Consider the following 14,614-nt stretch of genomic DNA (forward strand, 5'->3'; position numbering starts at 1 on the left):
GAGAAATAGAACAAGACAATGCCAGCACTTCCTCAGTAGGTAAAACCAATCTCTTTCATACACGTAAACGAGTTAATGAGTCTTATGACAGTAGTGGGTCTGGAGGAGTTACCCTTCCCACATGGGATCCGGCCTTCCATTGGGGATCAGATCTTCTCTGACCTATGGTCAAAGTAAGGTCTAACTCATATTAGACAGTGAGAGAGGGAGCGGATTCCAAGTGGTGACCTCCCCATATGAGAAGAGGATCCAGACTCATGGATCTGAGTCTTCTCCTCAAAATTGTTAAGGAAGTTCAAGCACTAGATGAAGGTTGAAATTTGTGACCCCATTATCAAATGCTTTGGTTCCCTCTCCTCTGAACCCACAAGTCCTATTATTATCACTCTCGTACCAGCTGATTCATATAGATGAAATCCATAATAGAATTGATTGTTAAATAAATTTCATTTGTGCAGATCAATCCGATACAGAAATGATTCTCGTATGAAGACTTGATCCTCTCTCCAAAGCCACTAACCTATTTGATCATAAGCATCTCATTGCAATAATGATAGTTTCTGTGGCAACCCTCACCAAATGGGCCCTAAGTGATCCAAAATGTTGACTTTTGGATCCAATAGCTTCGCTAGCAATATTGAAATTGATGTTTTGCCCCATATCTCATTTCCTAAATTTCAGTGGCACTTGAGTTTTTTTTTCTGAGCATTTTTTGTCACTTTCATATTCTTGTCGTATAATTATTGGAAAGGGGAAGAGGGGGAAGGAGAGAGAGGGAGGGTACGTCGGTTGCTCCAAGTAAGTAAGCGAATGATAGACACAACACTAGGCACCTTGTCGATGAACCCAACCTTTTTCTTTACTAAATTCTCTCATGAAATATTTTCTTTTCTCATTGTTTCAATGAATTTTCAATTTTCAATTTTCATTCTCTCATGTTTTAAAACATCAACATATGTATGTTTCAACCAGTTTTCTTCCTTCTTCCTTTTTTTTTTTTCTGGACAAAATGGTCTTGCCATCAGTCTCGATAAGTTAAACCAAATAAAAAATAAAGAGCTTTGAAAATCTAAGACTACTACTATGGAAGAGTGCAAAACAATGGAGATACATGCCAATGTACAAAAGAATATATGCTTGAATTTGATTTTGAAATTTGACAAGCAACCTATAAAGACTTTCAAAATTACCATATCATTCTATCACGTGGCAATATATTATAGACAATTAAAAAAACCTTATGGTGACGGAGCCACTTCCATTCAACCTATTTAGTCATCGATTTTGATTAAATACTACACGAGAGTAATAGTAATATACACACATCCTTCAAAGGTGTCAATAGTTAGTTTGGGTTGGTCTGGTTTCGATCAATGTATTTTTATGTTACGAGCTAGATTGAATCTGGACAGATTGGGTTTGGTTTTTATAAACCTAAATGAAATCAATACCCATCGTTCTGGTCTATTTCAATTTCTCTTAATGTGCTCTTATTGATTTTTCTATTGATTTGATTTCGTTTTTTATATATAAGAAAAGAAAAAAAAAAAAAAAAAGACATGTTGTTTGGTTCAAGAAAACTAACAAGCGACGAATATATAGGAAGCAGAGGAACAAAAGAAAATAAGGTATTTCCATTAGGAGAGGAAAAAAAGGCAGACACATGCTAGTCACCCCAGTGGTTTGTTGAACCTTAACATCTATAAATAAATAAATAAATAAATAAATAAATAAATAATGTAAAAATATCAACTATTTATCAGTTAACTGGGTGATAAACCTTTTTTTTTTTTTGGGTAGCAACCGAAGGTCCTTCTACAAGATAAAACAGAAGGTTCCAATCTGACAGTCATAGCCTAACGACTAATCATCATCAGATGGACACTATCACTCCCGTTCAAAAGTCAACATCACTGACCAAATCGTTCCTGTCATTAGACGTGCACGGGTTATCTTCAGCAGAAGTAAACCTATGATCAGTCACAGAACCACACAAATAAGGTCCAGATCGCCGGGGAGTATCAAACGCAATGTTCCCACAAAGCAGCTTATCATATTTGTCACTCCAACCTTAAGAAATCTTGATTAGCCAACGGTTTAAATTACAGATGGAACATTCTCTTTATGCTCCTTTGAACTCGTGATGCTCGAGCACGGTAGCAGCAATTCTTAAGATGGTTTTGATATGATCAACTTCATTAGAACTTAGAAGGTTGGGATTCATGGAGGAGGAGTGTAATTGTAAGATGTGGTCCCCTCTGTTCATAGTTTTGCTCTTCTTGTCAGTTACTCTAGTGTTTGGGAAGCCAATTCCAACAACCCTTGAAGGTCCATTTGAACCAGTTACTCAAATCTTCGATTCATCATTGCGTCAAGGAAGCGATGATCTACCAATGACTAATTCTCGGCTAGCCAAGAAGGTTAACTCTACCTTCCCTGAACAGATCGCTCTTGCCATTTCCTCTCCAACTTCAACGTGGGTTTCATGGGTTACTGGTAACTATGGATCCTATCTTCACTATCCTCTGTTTTTCACTGTTTCATTAATGGGTTTGTTGATACACAGAATTTCAAAGATGGGTTCATTTGGGTTGTTTGTGATTTGTGCAGGGGATGCTCAGATTGGTACCAATGTCAAACCTCTTGACCCTTCGACTGTGGCCAGTGAGGTCTGGTATGGAAAGGAAAGTGGGAAATACCCATTTGTCCAAAAAGGGACGTCGACGGTGTACAGTCAACTGTATCCATATGAGGGGCTGTTGAACTACACATCAGGCATCATTCACCATGTGAAACTTGAAGGTGAGGGAATCAATTAGGTCAGTCTATTACTTGTTTGATTATATGTGCGAACAGGATTAGAATTAGTGGACTCCTAAGTTGTCATATTTCTTTGCAGATAATCATTTACCCAGAAGCTACTATAATTGCAAGGCTTTAGGTTTTATCAATTATTTCAACTATTATCTGGGTAGAAAATTAGTTTTTCAAATCCAAATTGGTTATGTCAATTAACCTTCACCCATGATTAGCAAACCCTACCTGGAGAACTCCATTTCGATCAACACATTATCAATAGAAATCGAATAAATATCAATTAGCATATATTTTCTCCCTTTTGCTGGAAGGAAATTTGATCTTTATAAGTATTCATCTGTTTGATTGAAAAAGAGGAAATAAGTTTTCTTTGGCTGGAATATTTCTCAACTCACGAAATTGTTGATTTTAGTTGGCAATTATGGATTAGAAATGAAAAATCTTATATCATAGTTAATAAGGGCAGTTTGCTTGTTAAAGATTGTGGCTTGATACCTTGGACCTGGATTTGAAACTGAATTCTACTCACTAAATTGAATTTCAATCAATAAACGTAAATATATTAACATTGATTGAAATTGTAAAACAGAGGTTGCTTGTTAACTTTTCATAACCAGTGCCTTTTATGTTGCTAAAGCGATTGGTTTTTTTTTTTTTTTTTCTTGTAGGTCTTGAACCTGGGGTAAGATATTACTACAAGTGCGGGGATAGTTCATTGTTAACTATGAGTGAAGAACATGTATTTGAGACCTTTCCATTGCCTGGTCCAAATGTTTATCCTCGTCGGATAGCTGTTGTTGGAGATATAGGCTTGACAAGCAATTCATCAACAACTCTTGATCATATGATTGAGAATGATCCCTCAATGTTATTAATGGTTGGGGACTTAACTTATGCAAATCAGTACCTTACGACGGGTGGTAAAGGAGCTTCATGTTTTTCCTGTGCTTTTCCAAATGCACCCATCAGAGAAACGTATCAACCTCGCTGGGATGGGTGGGGAAGGTAGTTTTCATCCTCTCATAAATTGTAGTTATAACTAGAAGTGGCATTGAAGTAGATCATGAAAGAAGCTTTATTGTAGTCATCTGAGAATTGCTGCACGCCAGGAAACCAATTTCTCTTATGCAAATATGATTCTGGTTCACTTTTATCTATGGAAATTTTGTTCTATTTTATTAGGTACGTGGAAATTTGTGTTTCAATTTAGTTCTCCTACTTTGTTATCATGAATGCTGACATACATAAAAAAGGTATAATTTGGTTTACACTGCCCCATTGAGATAAGCTTATCTCAACAGTCCAATAATTGAGCAATGTGGTAATTCTGGCCATAGGATAGACATGTCAAGGTTTGGATTAGCCATGTGTCAAATTTCAAAACCTAAAAGGGCGTACCCAGTGCACCCCGCCACTGCGGGGTCTGGGAGGGTCATAATGTATGCAGCCTTAACCCCCGTTTCTTGGAGAGGCTGTTTCCTGACTCGAACTTGTGACCACTTGGTCACAATGGAGCAACCTTACCGTTGTACCAAGGTCCCCCCTCCAGTCAAATTTCAGAACCTCATTCAATTAAATACTTTCTTCTGTTTTGGCAATCCTCCTTAATCCTTGAATTTTTCAGCCATCTGTGTATTCCCATGCACCATCTCATGTCCCTAGATGTTCAAAGCTTTATTTTGTCACTTGGCAACATCCATTGGGCTAAAACTTGACATACAGGCAGGGGACATTTGGGTCCACCTCTCCACGAAATTTGGGACTCATCTGATCTTTCACGTGGCAGCTATTTGAGCCGTTGAGATAACTTTTGCCCTACAAAAAGTCACACTCATTTTATAAGCTTTGAAAGAAACTTTGCTAGACTCTTCTATTGTTGTAAGTCTTCTGAAACAGTATTGTAGCCAGGGTTTAAAGTATCAACATTTTCCTTCATATGATCCAATTTGTATACAGTTTTCATCCTGGCAATACGTACAGAAGACCATGGTTTCTTAATTATATACTGAGTGGAATCAAACGTATCAAGTACATTTTTGTTTTAATTATTTAGATGTATCAAATGCTATGTTTCCATGGGATATGTCTCCATGTTCCAACATCCTGATGTGAAAATTCCTGTTATAAGTGAGTGCACCAAATTATCTGTAACGTTGGTAATGGTAGATTTGCTACATACATATCTAATGGAGGGCCTTAAAAGAACTATATTTTTTTTTTACATCCTTATCTATAGACTCTCTTTCTGTATGTGATAATAAAAAGCATTTACAGAAAGAATGGGAATTTGAAACTGAGTCTTTCGTTTGTCATGCGTGTGCTGCTCCTCTCTCCCCCCCCCCCTTCCCCTTTTTCTCTTTCCCCCAACCCCTTTTCAATATAAAGGAAACTTGTTTTGATTGGTTTGAATTGTCCTCGTCCCAAATTGTCATGCAGTCATATTTGGCTGGGTGGTGCTACATTGTTTGATCCCAATAAGGAGTCAAGTAGAATGGAGGACCTGTGCAGATTCTTTTGCTTGGTTCATTGACCAACCCTGATTATATATGCCAAAAGATCTTCGCTGAGTTAATTGACAAGCAATTATCTGAGACCTTATGACAAACGGCAAAATGGGAATGTATTTAATAGATTGAGTATTCTGTAAGGGGAAGTATAGCTCCTGTGCATGTGCGAGAGCCAATGGGGGCACACGAGGAAACATCAACAAAGGCATCATTTTCCATTTGATGGGGGGTGGGGCGATCATTTTGCCCCCCCCCCCTCTTTCATGTGTCTGAGGGCAGGGGTCACACTCTCCCACAGAAACCATTTTCCCTTTCTGTAATAATGTTTTCTATAATATTGGAGGAATTCCAAATTTCTAGGGTTAATGGTTGTTAGAATGTTAGCTCATCAACCAGCACTTACCCATCTATATGAAATTCAATTGTTGCATATGATGGATATGTTTCCCTAACAATTATTTTGGACTTGAGATAAGGCTAGGTTAGTTCATTTCTTACAAAACCATTTTGCAGAAATTAGGATTTCAACAACTGCTAGAAGCATAGTGGTAATTAGATTTGAAAATGCATGATGTTCATCGGGTTTGACGTTATTTAATTCAAATATAGGTTTATGGAGCCACTGATTTCAAGAGTGCCTATGATGGTGATTGAAGGCAACCATGAGATTGAGCCTCAAGCTGGTGGCATCACTTTCAAATCATATGAGACGCGATTCTCTGTTCCCTCACAGGACTCAGGCTCCAATAGTAGTTTCTACTACTCATTCAACGCAGGGGGAATACATTTTATCATGTTGGGAGGATATATTGACTACAACAGTACTGGTGACTGATATTCTCTCTTTATTCAATATATATGTAACCATAGTAGGATTAGGCTTTCAGCTGCTTTTTTTGTTCCCCAATTCACAGTGTTTTAGGTTCCATTGCTCCAAGTTATAGTATGTACTTTTACAACTCTAAAACAAGTCCTTGTTGCAGGTGCTCAATATGCTTGGCTAAAGAAAGATTTACATCTAGTAGACCGTAGTGTGACCCCTTGGCTGGTGGCTGCTTGGCATCCACCTTGGTATAATAGCTATTCATCACATTATCAGGAATTTGAATGCATGCGGCAGGAGATGGAAGCACTTCTTTATCAATATGGTGTCGATGTTGTCTTCAATGGTCATGTAAGTTTTAGCTTTCTATCCGGTTGTTCAAGCTTTAAGCTATCCTCATATCCTAGTCAACATTAAACTTTAGATACATCATATCTATCCTTTGTATTTTTATCTAATCTCTAAGTACAGCTATGTAGCATACACCATGGTTGATTTGTACTTTTAGCTAATCCATAAATAAGAGATACTGTAGCATACACCACAGTTGATCTGGTAATAAAAGAAGTTTTTGTGCCAATGACAGGTTCATGCTTATGAGAGGATGAATAGGGTGTATAACTACACGTTGGATCCATGTGGACCTGTCTACATAACAGTAGGAGATGGTGGTAACATTGAGAAAGTTGATCTCGAGCATGCAGATGACCCTGGAAAGTGTCCTTCACCTGGAGATAACACACCTGAATTTGGAGGGGTATGCCATTTGAATTTCTCCTCAGGACCTGCAAGAGGCTTATTTTGTTGGGACAAACAACCAGAGTGGAGTGCTTATAGGGAGAGCAGCTTTGGACATGGAATACTTGAGGTAAACCCTTCTAGTCTGCAACTCAGTCTACTCCTTTGCACATTAAGCAGAGTATAATGAAATATTAATCAATTACCCATCTTTCAAATGATCTTGGAAACATGCAAAACATACTTGTATATAGCGAACTTCACTGGCACTGTGTACGAATTTATATACAAACACCAAGACTCAACAAATTCAAGTCAGATTTTTCCTTACCTTAAAAACTCAATTCAATATATTGAAATTCCGTGCAAGTAAGCGTAATGGTGCATCTATCAGCTTTTATAAATCTTCCTTATTTTTGTGGATGGATGTTTTCCTTGCAGGTCTGGAACTCCACATTTGCCTTGTGGACTTGGCACAGGAATCAGGACCTTTATAACGATAGCTATGGGGATCAAATATACATAGTACGCCAGCCTCAACTGTGCTCTGTGAATACAAGCAATTCGGTCACCTCAAGCTCCAAGAATACAAGCAGTCCGGTCACCTCAAACTCCATGAATAACCGCAATTCGGTCACATTAAATGTTGGTTTTTATGGCCTGAAAAGGCATTTTTCATTGTTATCCGGATTTATTTATTGGTTATTTTATATTGTAATAATAATTGCATCTGTATTATTTTGAGACACAGCAGGGTTCCTCTCCTCTCAGTGGCATCTTTTGTTGATTCAACCTTTTTCTTTATCTAGGCTAATCAATAAACTAAATCTAACAGTTACTACTGTAGTTAAAAAGATAGAACTGCACATTTCAACTAAATATATAGTACCTGTTTTCGATGGAATAATGGAGTTGGCACTTCTTGAGCAAGCATGCTGGGCCAGATATTGACCATAGTTGTCATAGCTTCAAATCGATCCAAGGCGGTGGAGGGGTGGCTAATCGATTTGGCGATAAATCGCCCGTTATGGTGTTGCCATGGCGGTTGAATCGCTCATGTGTCATTTTTTATTTTCCTTATTTTCTAAAGTTATTTAGTATGCTACTTTTTTATTTCCCTTATTTTCTAAAGTTATTTAGCATGTTACAAGCCTACAATATATACCCTATAACATATAAAACCAACATTAAGCGATATCAAATCATCAAAAATCAACATAGTCCTATCAAAATCACTCTGCATTTTACAAAAAATCGACTGCCTAGTGAATCAGGCGTGACTTGGTGTCCATGGCGGTGCCATGGCGACGCCTATCAGCCAATGACGACCGCCATTTGTGAGTCACGTAAATCGTAGTACTGCCATGAACTTCTTTTTCCGTCAGGACGTCAAATCGCCGCCTAGGCGACGCCATGACAACCATGATATTGACCAAACAGAAATTTTATTGATTGGCTGGGTTTGGGCTTTACCTTAATCTTATCAGGCCAGACATTGGCCAGTTGACAACCACAGCTCTAGTCCTTCTGGGTAAGTCATAGTAGTGACAACAGAAATTTTATTGATGGGCTGGGTTTGAGCTTTATCTTGACCTTATCAGGCCAGACATGGGCCAGTTGACAACCACAGCTCAAGTCCTTCTGGGTAAGTCATAGTAGTGACAAAACTTGGGACCTCTTCTATGTGGAAGCTATCAAACACCAGTTCTTTCAACATTGGATCGAATTCTGAGGTTCACATTTTAGATGGGTCACAGCCCACAAAGAATACGACTAAGGACATAAGCTCGGATTCCAAAGGGACAGCCGCAACTTGGATTTCTGTGGAATGTTATATACGTTGTTGTTCATCTCTAGATCTGCTGATATCATGCATGGTAGATCTGAATAATTCTTCTATGTATGTACCTTGTTTTATCTTTCCTTATCATGGGTCTTATCATTTATGAGCAGAGAGCAGAGGCCCATAAAGCCCACTATGGAAAAAAAAAAAAAAAATGCTCTGTTGTGTTGTTGGGAGTTTCTATAACTGGACCCCACTTGAGGGATCTGGACCAAAAAACACAAGGTAGGGGACCCTGGGGTTTATGCCCAGGCCTTAGATGGAAATATCAAGGAGAAGAGAAGAACAAGAATGGTTACACAAAACTGAATCTCATTTAAACTCATTTAAGTTTCCAATTATGGCTGAATTTCCTCAACCCAATACTGAATCCTTTATTGAAAAAAAAAACTGAATGAGCATTAAAAGGTCAAAACAAATGAGAGAAGAAATACAGTGAAGAAGTCTTGGAGAAAAAAGATTTCATTCATTTCTTACTATTCTTCACATGAATTGAGACATTGGGTTTCTCCAATGCTTATAAATGCAAAGTCAGATCAAGCTTCTTTTCATCATCCTTATCATCAATCTCAAGGCTTGGGTTCTGATTCTCCAAGGAATTGGATGGACCTCCACCACCACTGGAGGGGCGTTTTAAGCTCCTCTGCCACCTAAGTATGCTCTCTTCATCCTCTCCACATAGGTAAGGAGAAGTTGAAGAAGGGCCAACACCACCATTGCAGACCACAGGACCAAACCTTAGTGCACCATTGGGTCCAAACTGATCAGAGAAATTATGATGACAAGGGAAATAGCCAATGCTGCCAGCATGTGCAGTGATGTACATGGAAGGATTAAGAAGGCCAACATGGGGGTTTGGAGCCAAAACTAGTGCAGGTGGTGGAGGTGTAGGAGGAAGAGAATGTTGGGGAGATGAAGCCAAACTGCATAGTCTGTACTCTGCAGCCCTCTGAGCCTTTCTTGCTGCTGTTCTCTCTTTCTTGTGGGCATTTTGATGGCCTCCCAAAGCTTGAGAACTGCAAAACTTTCTGGAACAAAAGTGGCAAGGGAACATTCTTGTCGTTGTGGCCTCATTGACTTGCATGGGCATGTCTGCTGCACTTTGGATTCCTTTCTCTTCATCTCCCATGTCTGTTATCATGCAAAGAACATGTCAAGATTTACAGAACAACAAAACCCATTTCATAAAAATCTTGGGGAAGGAACCCAAATGAAAAAGGAAAGGAAAAGGGAAACAGAATAGCTGAACTTAACTTTTTAATTTTTTTGGAGCTTCAATGGTGGAGGTGTTTGGTAGAAGAAAGAGTACTTGATGAAAAAGGAAGGAGGGAGAAGAATTCCTTTCCCAACTTATATAAAAGAGTCGTCTGAAGACTGAAAAATGGCCGATAAGCTTGGAGTTAAGGGAACAGAAATATAGAACAGAGGAGATAAAAAGTGAGGAAGAGAGAAAAAGGAAAAAAAGGAAAAACAGAATAGAAGAGGAAGAGGGAAAGGAAAGAAAGGAAAGATAAAGAGAAGTTACTTTCGTTGAAGACGTTTTGCATGCGAAGTGGAGGGGGAGTGATTGATGGGAAGAGATGTGGTACTGAAATGGCATCTTCTCTCAGAAACATTTATTGGTTCAATGGGCATTGGGCACTTGGGTTTCTCCTTTGCAGGCGTTTTGTTTCTCTCTCTCTCTCTATCTCTGTCTCTCTCTTACCATCTTTGTTTATGTCGTTAAGCAATTGAATTAAATTTAATTTTGGTAAGTAACAGTTATTATGACTTATGTAGAGTTGTTGTGCATGGATGACAGAGTTTCAGCTGTGTTACAGAGATGATCAGGTTCATCGACTCTGCGGCCAATGTGGAAGGATTAGATGACTTAAAAGCCAGTGCAAAGACAGTCACCCCCACCCCTGTCACCCTACTCCCCACTTCGACCAAGTGGTTGGCTTTTTCCTCTCTCTCTCTCTCTCTCTCTCTCTCTACATGCAATGGCTCTGTCACTCTGCCTTCTCCACCGCCAATAGAAGCAATTTGCTATTTGTCATCCATTCTTTGCATGCACTGAACTTCATGCCCTTATAAATAGTCCAGAATCACTTTACAGTGAACCTACACTCTCCCTTCAAACAACACCTGACACCTGCTTTGGTCCCCTGTGGTGTGAACGTGTCAACATCTGATTGAAGCCCAAGATGGATCTAAATGACATCTCTGAGAACATTAATCCAGTGCAATCCAGTGATCTCCATAGCTTCCTCTCCCAAACAAGTGATTTCCATCCAACGGCTAAAAGCGAATAGAGGAAATTAAATAGGAGAGGGTCCTTTAAAACTTAAAAGGCAGTATGGCCTCTACCGGTGCATGCATCAATGGGAGCATGAGTAGAAGTATCAATATGGTTGGACTTCCGTCTTTCGGAAGGGAGGAGATGGACATTTCGCTTCTCATTGCTTATGTATGCAAGGGGCACGCCGCCTTTTAGACTTCTTTTTCTCAAATTAAATTATTAAAATCTTTCTTTTTGTAAGGGGCCAGAAAAAATGTTTCCTGGTTTTGTCGCCACTGCACTAGTGCCTGGGCCAGTGGGAGTGCACACACAAGTATCCAACCAGGGGCAAGTGCGTATTTTTATAGTGCCCTGTGTATGGGGGTATAAAATGCAACTAGGTAGCCTTCTTCCCCCCCCCCCCCTTTTTAAAAAGAATATAGGAAAAAGAATACTACTTCGTCGCAAGGCCCCTGTGCCCAAACATAGAGGGGGCGAAATGTTGTCCCCATCCTTGTGAAATAAGGAAAAAAAGAAGAAAAAAACACCCCTATTGATGCCCCTATGTGCCCCTTTATTGGTCCTCGTGCTAGTGTAGGTAATACAGGAGTGGATAACAAGTAACTAACTCCCACAATGATAAGCCCAAGCACACAAGCAACTTTCCCACAATAACTTTAAGAGTAGCCAATAAAAGAAACCAGAAGAATAACAAAGCAACAACCAGCAGTAGTACCCAAAAATATAACCTGAAAACAATAGCAAAATCCGACCCAAAACTAACCCAAAACTGAGGAGAGAGAAACTTGTGATTGGGAGAGAAATAGAGAGGTGCGATTGGCTGTGTATAGCTCCAATGGAGTTGTACTCTTGGTCGAATGAAGGTCCCAGGGTGGCAACAATAACCTGTAAACTTGAAGGGATTCTGCCCATGGATGATGGAGATCCGGAAGTTCTTGATTCCAACCCTAGGAGAGAGAAATTGAGGGATCTTTCAAGAAGAACAACAGAGGACTTCAGATGGCTTGCAGGAGAGGATCGAATGGCTCTCAAATGATGCCAAACCAATCTCTTGAAGGCTGAACAGAACTGACTTTGATCAAATACTCTTTTGGAAATTGATTCAAAACAAGACAAGAATTCTCTACTGATCGATCCTGATTTCTGGGAGCTTCTGGGCAGAATTAATAGTGGCAGTAGTAGCAATAACAGAGTTTTAATGGTGACTGAATGCAAGAATAACAAAACAAAAACATAAAGAGAAAGTTGGGGAGGAGTAGTTGTCTCGGCCAAGGCTTCTCACCTACAGCTATCTCGGTTGTTCTAATAATTTGATAGCAATATTCTTTATTCAAATCTGAAAATATTTGTACGATAATTTCCCCTATTTAAAGAGGGCAGGACCTTCCTAATTACAGTCATACTAAGACTAGGACTAAACCTATGTGGAGAAATAGAGTCCTAAACAAATTGGATTGAACATGTCACTACCCATTAAGGGGACATTATCTATGGGCCCAATGGGCCTCTAATTAATTTAAAAAAAATAATAATTAAATATCATACTAATCGATAGGCCCAATGAGCCCTAATTTCTTAAAATGACTTAGCCACTCAAGTGGTCTAAGTGGGGGTCAATTGGGTCTTCTTGGCTGGACCCTTCTTCCTCTCATATCTTCTTCCATAATGTGCATTTACATTAGCTCCCCCTTCTTTGAATCATTCAACTCCGATTAATGGATAAAGGACATGTAGTACTCATAAAGATTCGTACTAAGGCGTTGAAAGTCATCAGCATAGATCCAAGTACAATCTTCTCGTGGTTATCCTTTCCACTTGATGAGGAACAAGTAGTACCATTTGCCCCCATGAACTGTAGTGAACTTGTTGTCGAGAACATCTTCAATAACATCATTTGTTGGACTCGCAAGTTAAGAAAGCTTGAGGGCATGCTCAATGTCACTTTCATCAGAATGGTGTCCCAAGTATATCGTGAGATCAGCAACATTAAAGACATTGTTGATCTTCAGATTAGGAGGTAGCTCTAGCATATAAGTATTAATGTCAATATGCTTCAAGACCTTGTAGGGACCCATGTTCCGATGATAGAGCTTATGCATTGTACTAGGAGGAAACCTTTTAGGTGGAATTCGAACCAGTATCATATCACTAAATTGAAATTCCATGTAGTGGCGATGACTATTAGCAATTACTTAATATCAGTCATTGCTAACAACAATGTGACGACGAACATCAGCATGTGCCTCCGTGATGTGTCTAAGGAACTCATCAGCTTTCACACTAATACGTGCCTGAGATGGCAAAGGTACCAAGTCAACCGATCGTTGTCACTGCAGTCCAAGAACAATCTCGAATGGTGTATGACCAGTGGTATGGTTGACGAAGCTGTTATAGGCAAATTCTGAAATGTCTAGTATAGATGGCCAAGTCTTTTCATAGTCACGGACTAGACAACGAAGTAAGTTGCTAAGACTTCTATTCACCACTGCAGTCTGTCCGAGGATGGAACGTTGTAGAGAACTTGAGTTTAATATTTGTTTTCAACCATATGGTCTTCCAAAAGTAGCTCATGAACTTGATATCCCTATCTGAAACAATTGTCTGTGGCAAACCATACATTCGTACTATTTCTTTAAAAAAGAGTTTGGCTAAGTGACTTGCATCAAGAGTTTTATTGCATGGGATAAAGTGTCATCTTGGAGAAACGATCAATTACCATAAATATAGAATCATACATTTCCTGTGTAGGTGGTAAGCCTAGGACAAAGTCCATGCTTATGTCTTGCCAAGGTGCGTGTAGAACGGGCAGTGGCATGTATAATCCCGCATTCTTCTTTTCTCCTTTAGCAAGTTGACAAGTACGGTATCTTTGTATCACATGTTATACATCCTTTAAGATTTGAGGCCAAAAGTATAAGTCTTTCATCATGGAATATGGTTTGTCCTTGTCAAAGTATCCACCCATTCCTCCTCCATGTAGCTCTCGAATCAAGTGATGTCTCAAAGAGGTATTTGGGATAGAGAAGCGAGTGCCTTTAAAAAGATACCCATCATATATAGCAAATTTGTCATCCCATCCTCCTCCTTGGAGGTTGTTGAACAATTCTGAAAAATCAACATCATTAATGTACTCCTCTTTAACGTGTTCCACTCCCACACTTTGTACTGTGAAGGTATTTATCATCATCATCTTTCGACTAAGTGCATCAACCACTTAATTCTCTTTTTCAGCTTTGTACTTGAGAACAAATACATATACTTACAAGTATGAGATCTATTTAGCGTGACGATTGCTAATGATTTTTTGTGAATGCAGGTATTTGAGTGCTTCATGATCCGAATAGAGTACGAACTCTTTGCCAATCAAGTAATGTCTCTAATGCTTGAGAATTTAAACGATGACATAGAGTTCTAAGTTATAAGTAGAATACCTTCTTTTTGCATCATTCAACTTTTCACTGTAGAAGACAATCGGATGGCCCTCTTGCATAAGTACTCCTCGTATCCCAACATGTGATGCATCCACTTCAAACATAAGATCAAAATTGGGTAATCTAAGCACTGCTGGAGTCCATTGAAATAGAACTTTTTTCCCTTTTGTGCAT

At 39.1% G+C, this 14,614-nt stretch overlaps 2 protein-coding genes across 3 annotated transcripts; one reads left to right on the forward strand and one right to left on the reverse strand.

Annotated features, from left to right (window-relative positions):
* The first annotated feature begins 2,046 nt into the window (after positions 1-2,046).
* LOC122058890 (purple acid phosphatase 23) lies at positions 2,047-7,677 on the forward strand. Of its 2 annotated transcripts, XM_042621586.1 has the most exons (7): positions 2,059-2,496; positions 2,611-2,802; positions 3,486-3,822; positions 5,934-6,151; positions 6,308-6,498; positions 6,734-7,015; positions 7,327-7,677. In XM_042621586.1, the coding sequence occupies exons 1-7, from the start codon at positions 2,223-2,225 to the stop codon at positions 7,627-7,629; spliced, it is 1,797 nt and encodes a 598-aa protein (XP_042477520.1). In that variant the 5' UTR covers positions 2,059-2,222; the 3' UTR covers positions 7,630-7,677. The 2 variants fall into 2 exon arrangements, with proteins under 2 accessions (XP_042477521.1, XP_042477520.1); XM_042621587.1 differs by lacking the exon at positions 7,327-7,677 and having other exon boundaries at positions 2,047-2,496; positions 6,308-6,520; positions 6,734-6,883.
* Positions 7,678-9,172: 1,495 nt separating this feature from the next.
* Positions 9,173-10,314, reverse strand: LOC122058621 (zinc finger protein 6-like). Its single transcript, XM_042621258.1, has 2 exons — positions 9,982-10,314; positions 9,173-9,859 (listed from the first exon to the last, which is right to left on the reverse strand). Exon 2 carries the CDS (start codon positions 9,855-9,857, stop codon positions 9,246-9,248), a length of 612 nt encoding a protein of 203 aa, XP_042477192.1. The 5' UTR covers positions 9,858-9,859; positions 9,982-10,314; the 3' UTR covers positions 9,173-9,245.
* Positions 10,315-14,614: the final 4,300 nt, after the last annotated feature.

Source organism: Macadamia integrifolia, chromosome 13 (genome assembly GCF_013358625.1).
Source record: "Macadamia integrifolia cultivar HAES 741 chromosome 13, SCU_Mint_v3, whole genome shotgun sequence".
NCBI lineage: Eukaryota > Viridiplantae > Streptophyta > Magnoliopsida > Proteales > Proteaceae > Macadamia > Macadamia integrifolia.

What these genes read in the sequence shown, in the direction of transcription:
- LOC122058621 (XM_042621258.1), bottom strand. Translation starts at nt 9,857, where the DNA reads ATGGGAGATGAAGAGAAAGGAATCCAAAGTGCAGCAGACATGCCCATG.
- LOC122058890 (XM_042621586.1), top strand. Translation starts at nt 2,223, where the DNA reads ATGGAGGAGGAGTGTAATTGTAAGATGTGGTCCCCTCTGTTCATAGTT. An exon ending in TCACCATGTGAAACTTGAAG is followed by an intron (nt 2,803 to 3,485) that starts GTGAGGGAATCA and finishes TTTTTCTTGTAG; the next exon opens with GTCTTGAACCTGGGGTAAGA. An exon ending in TATTGACTACAACAGTACTG is followed by an intron (nt 6,152 to 6,307) that starts GTGACTGATATT and finishes TCCTTGTTGCAG; the next exon opens with GTGCTCAATATGCTTGGCTA.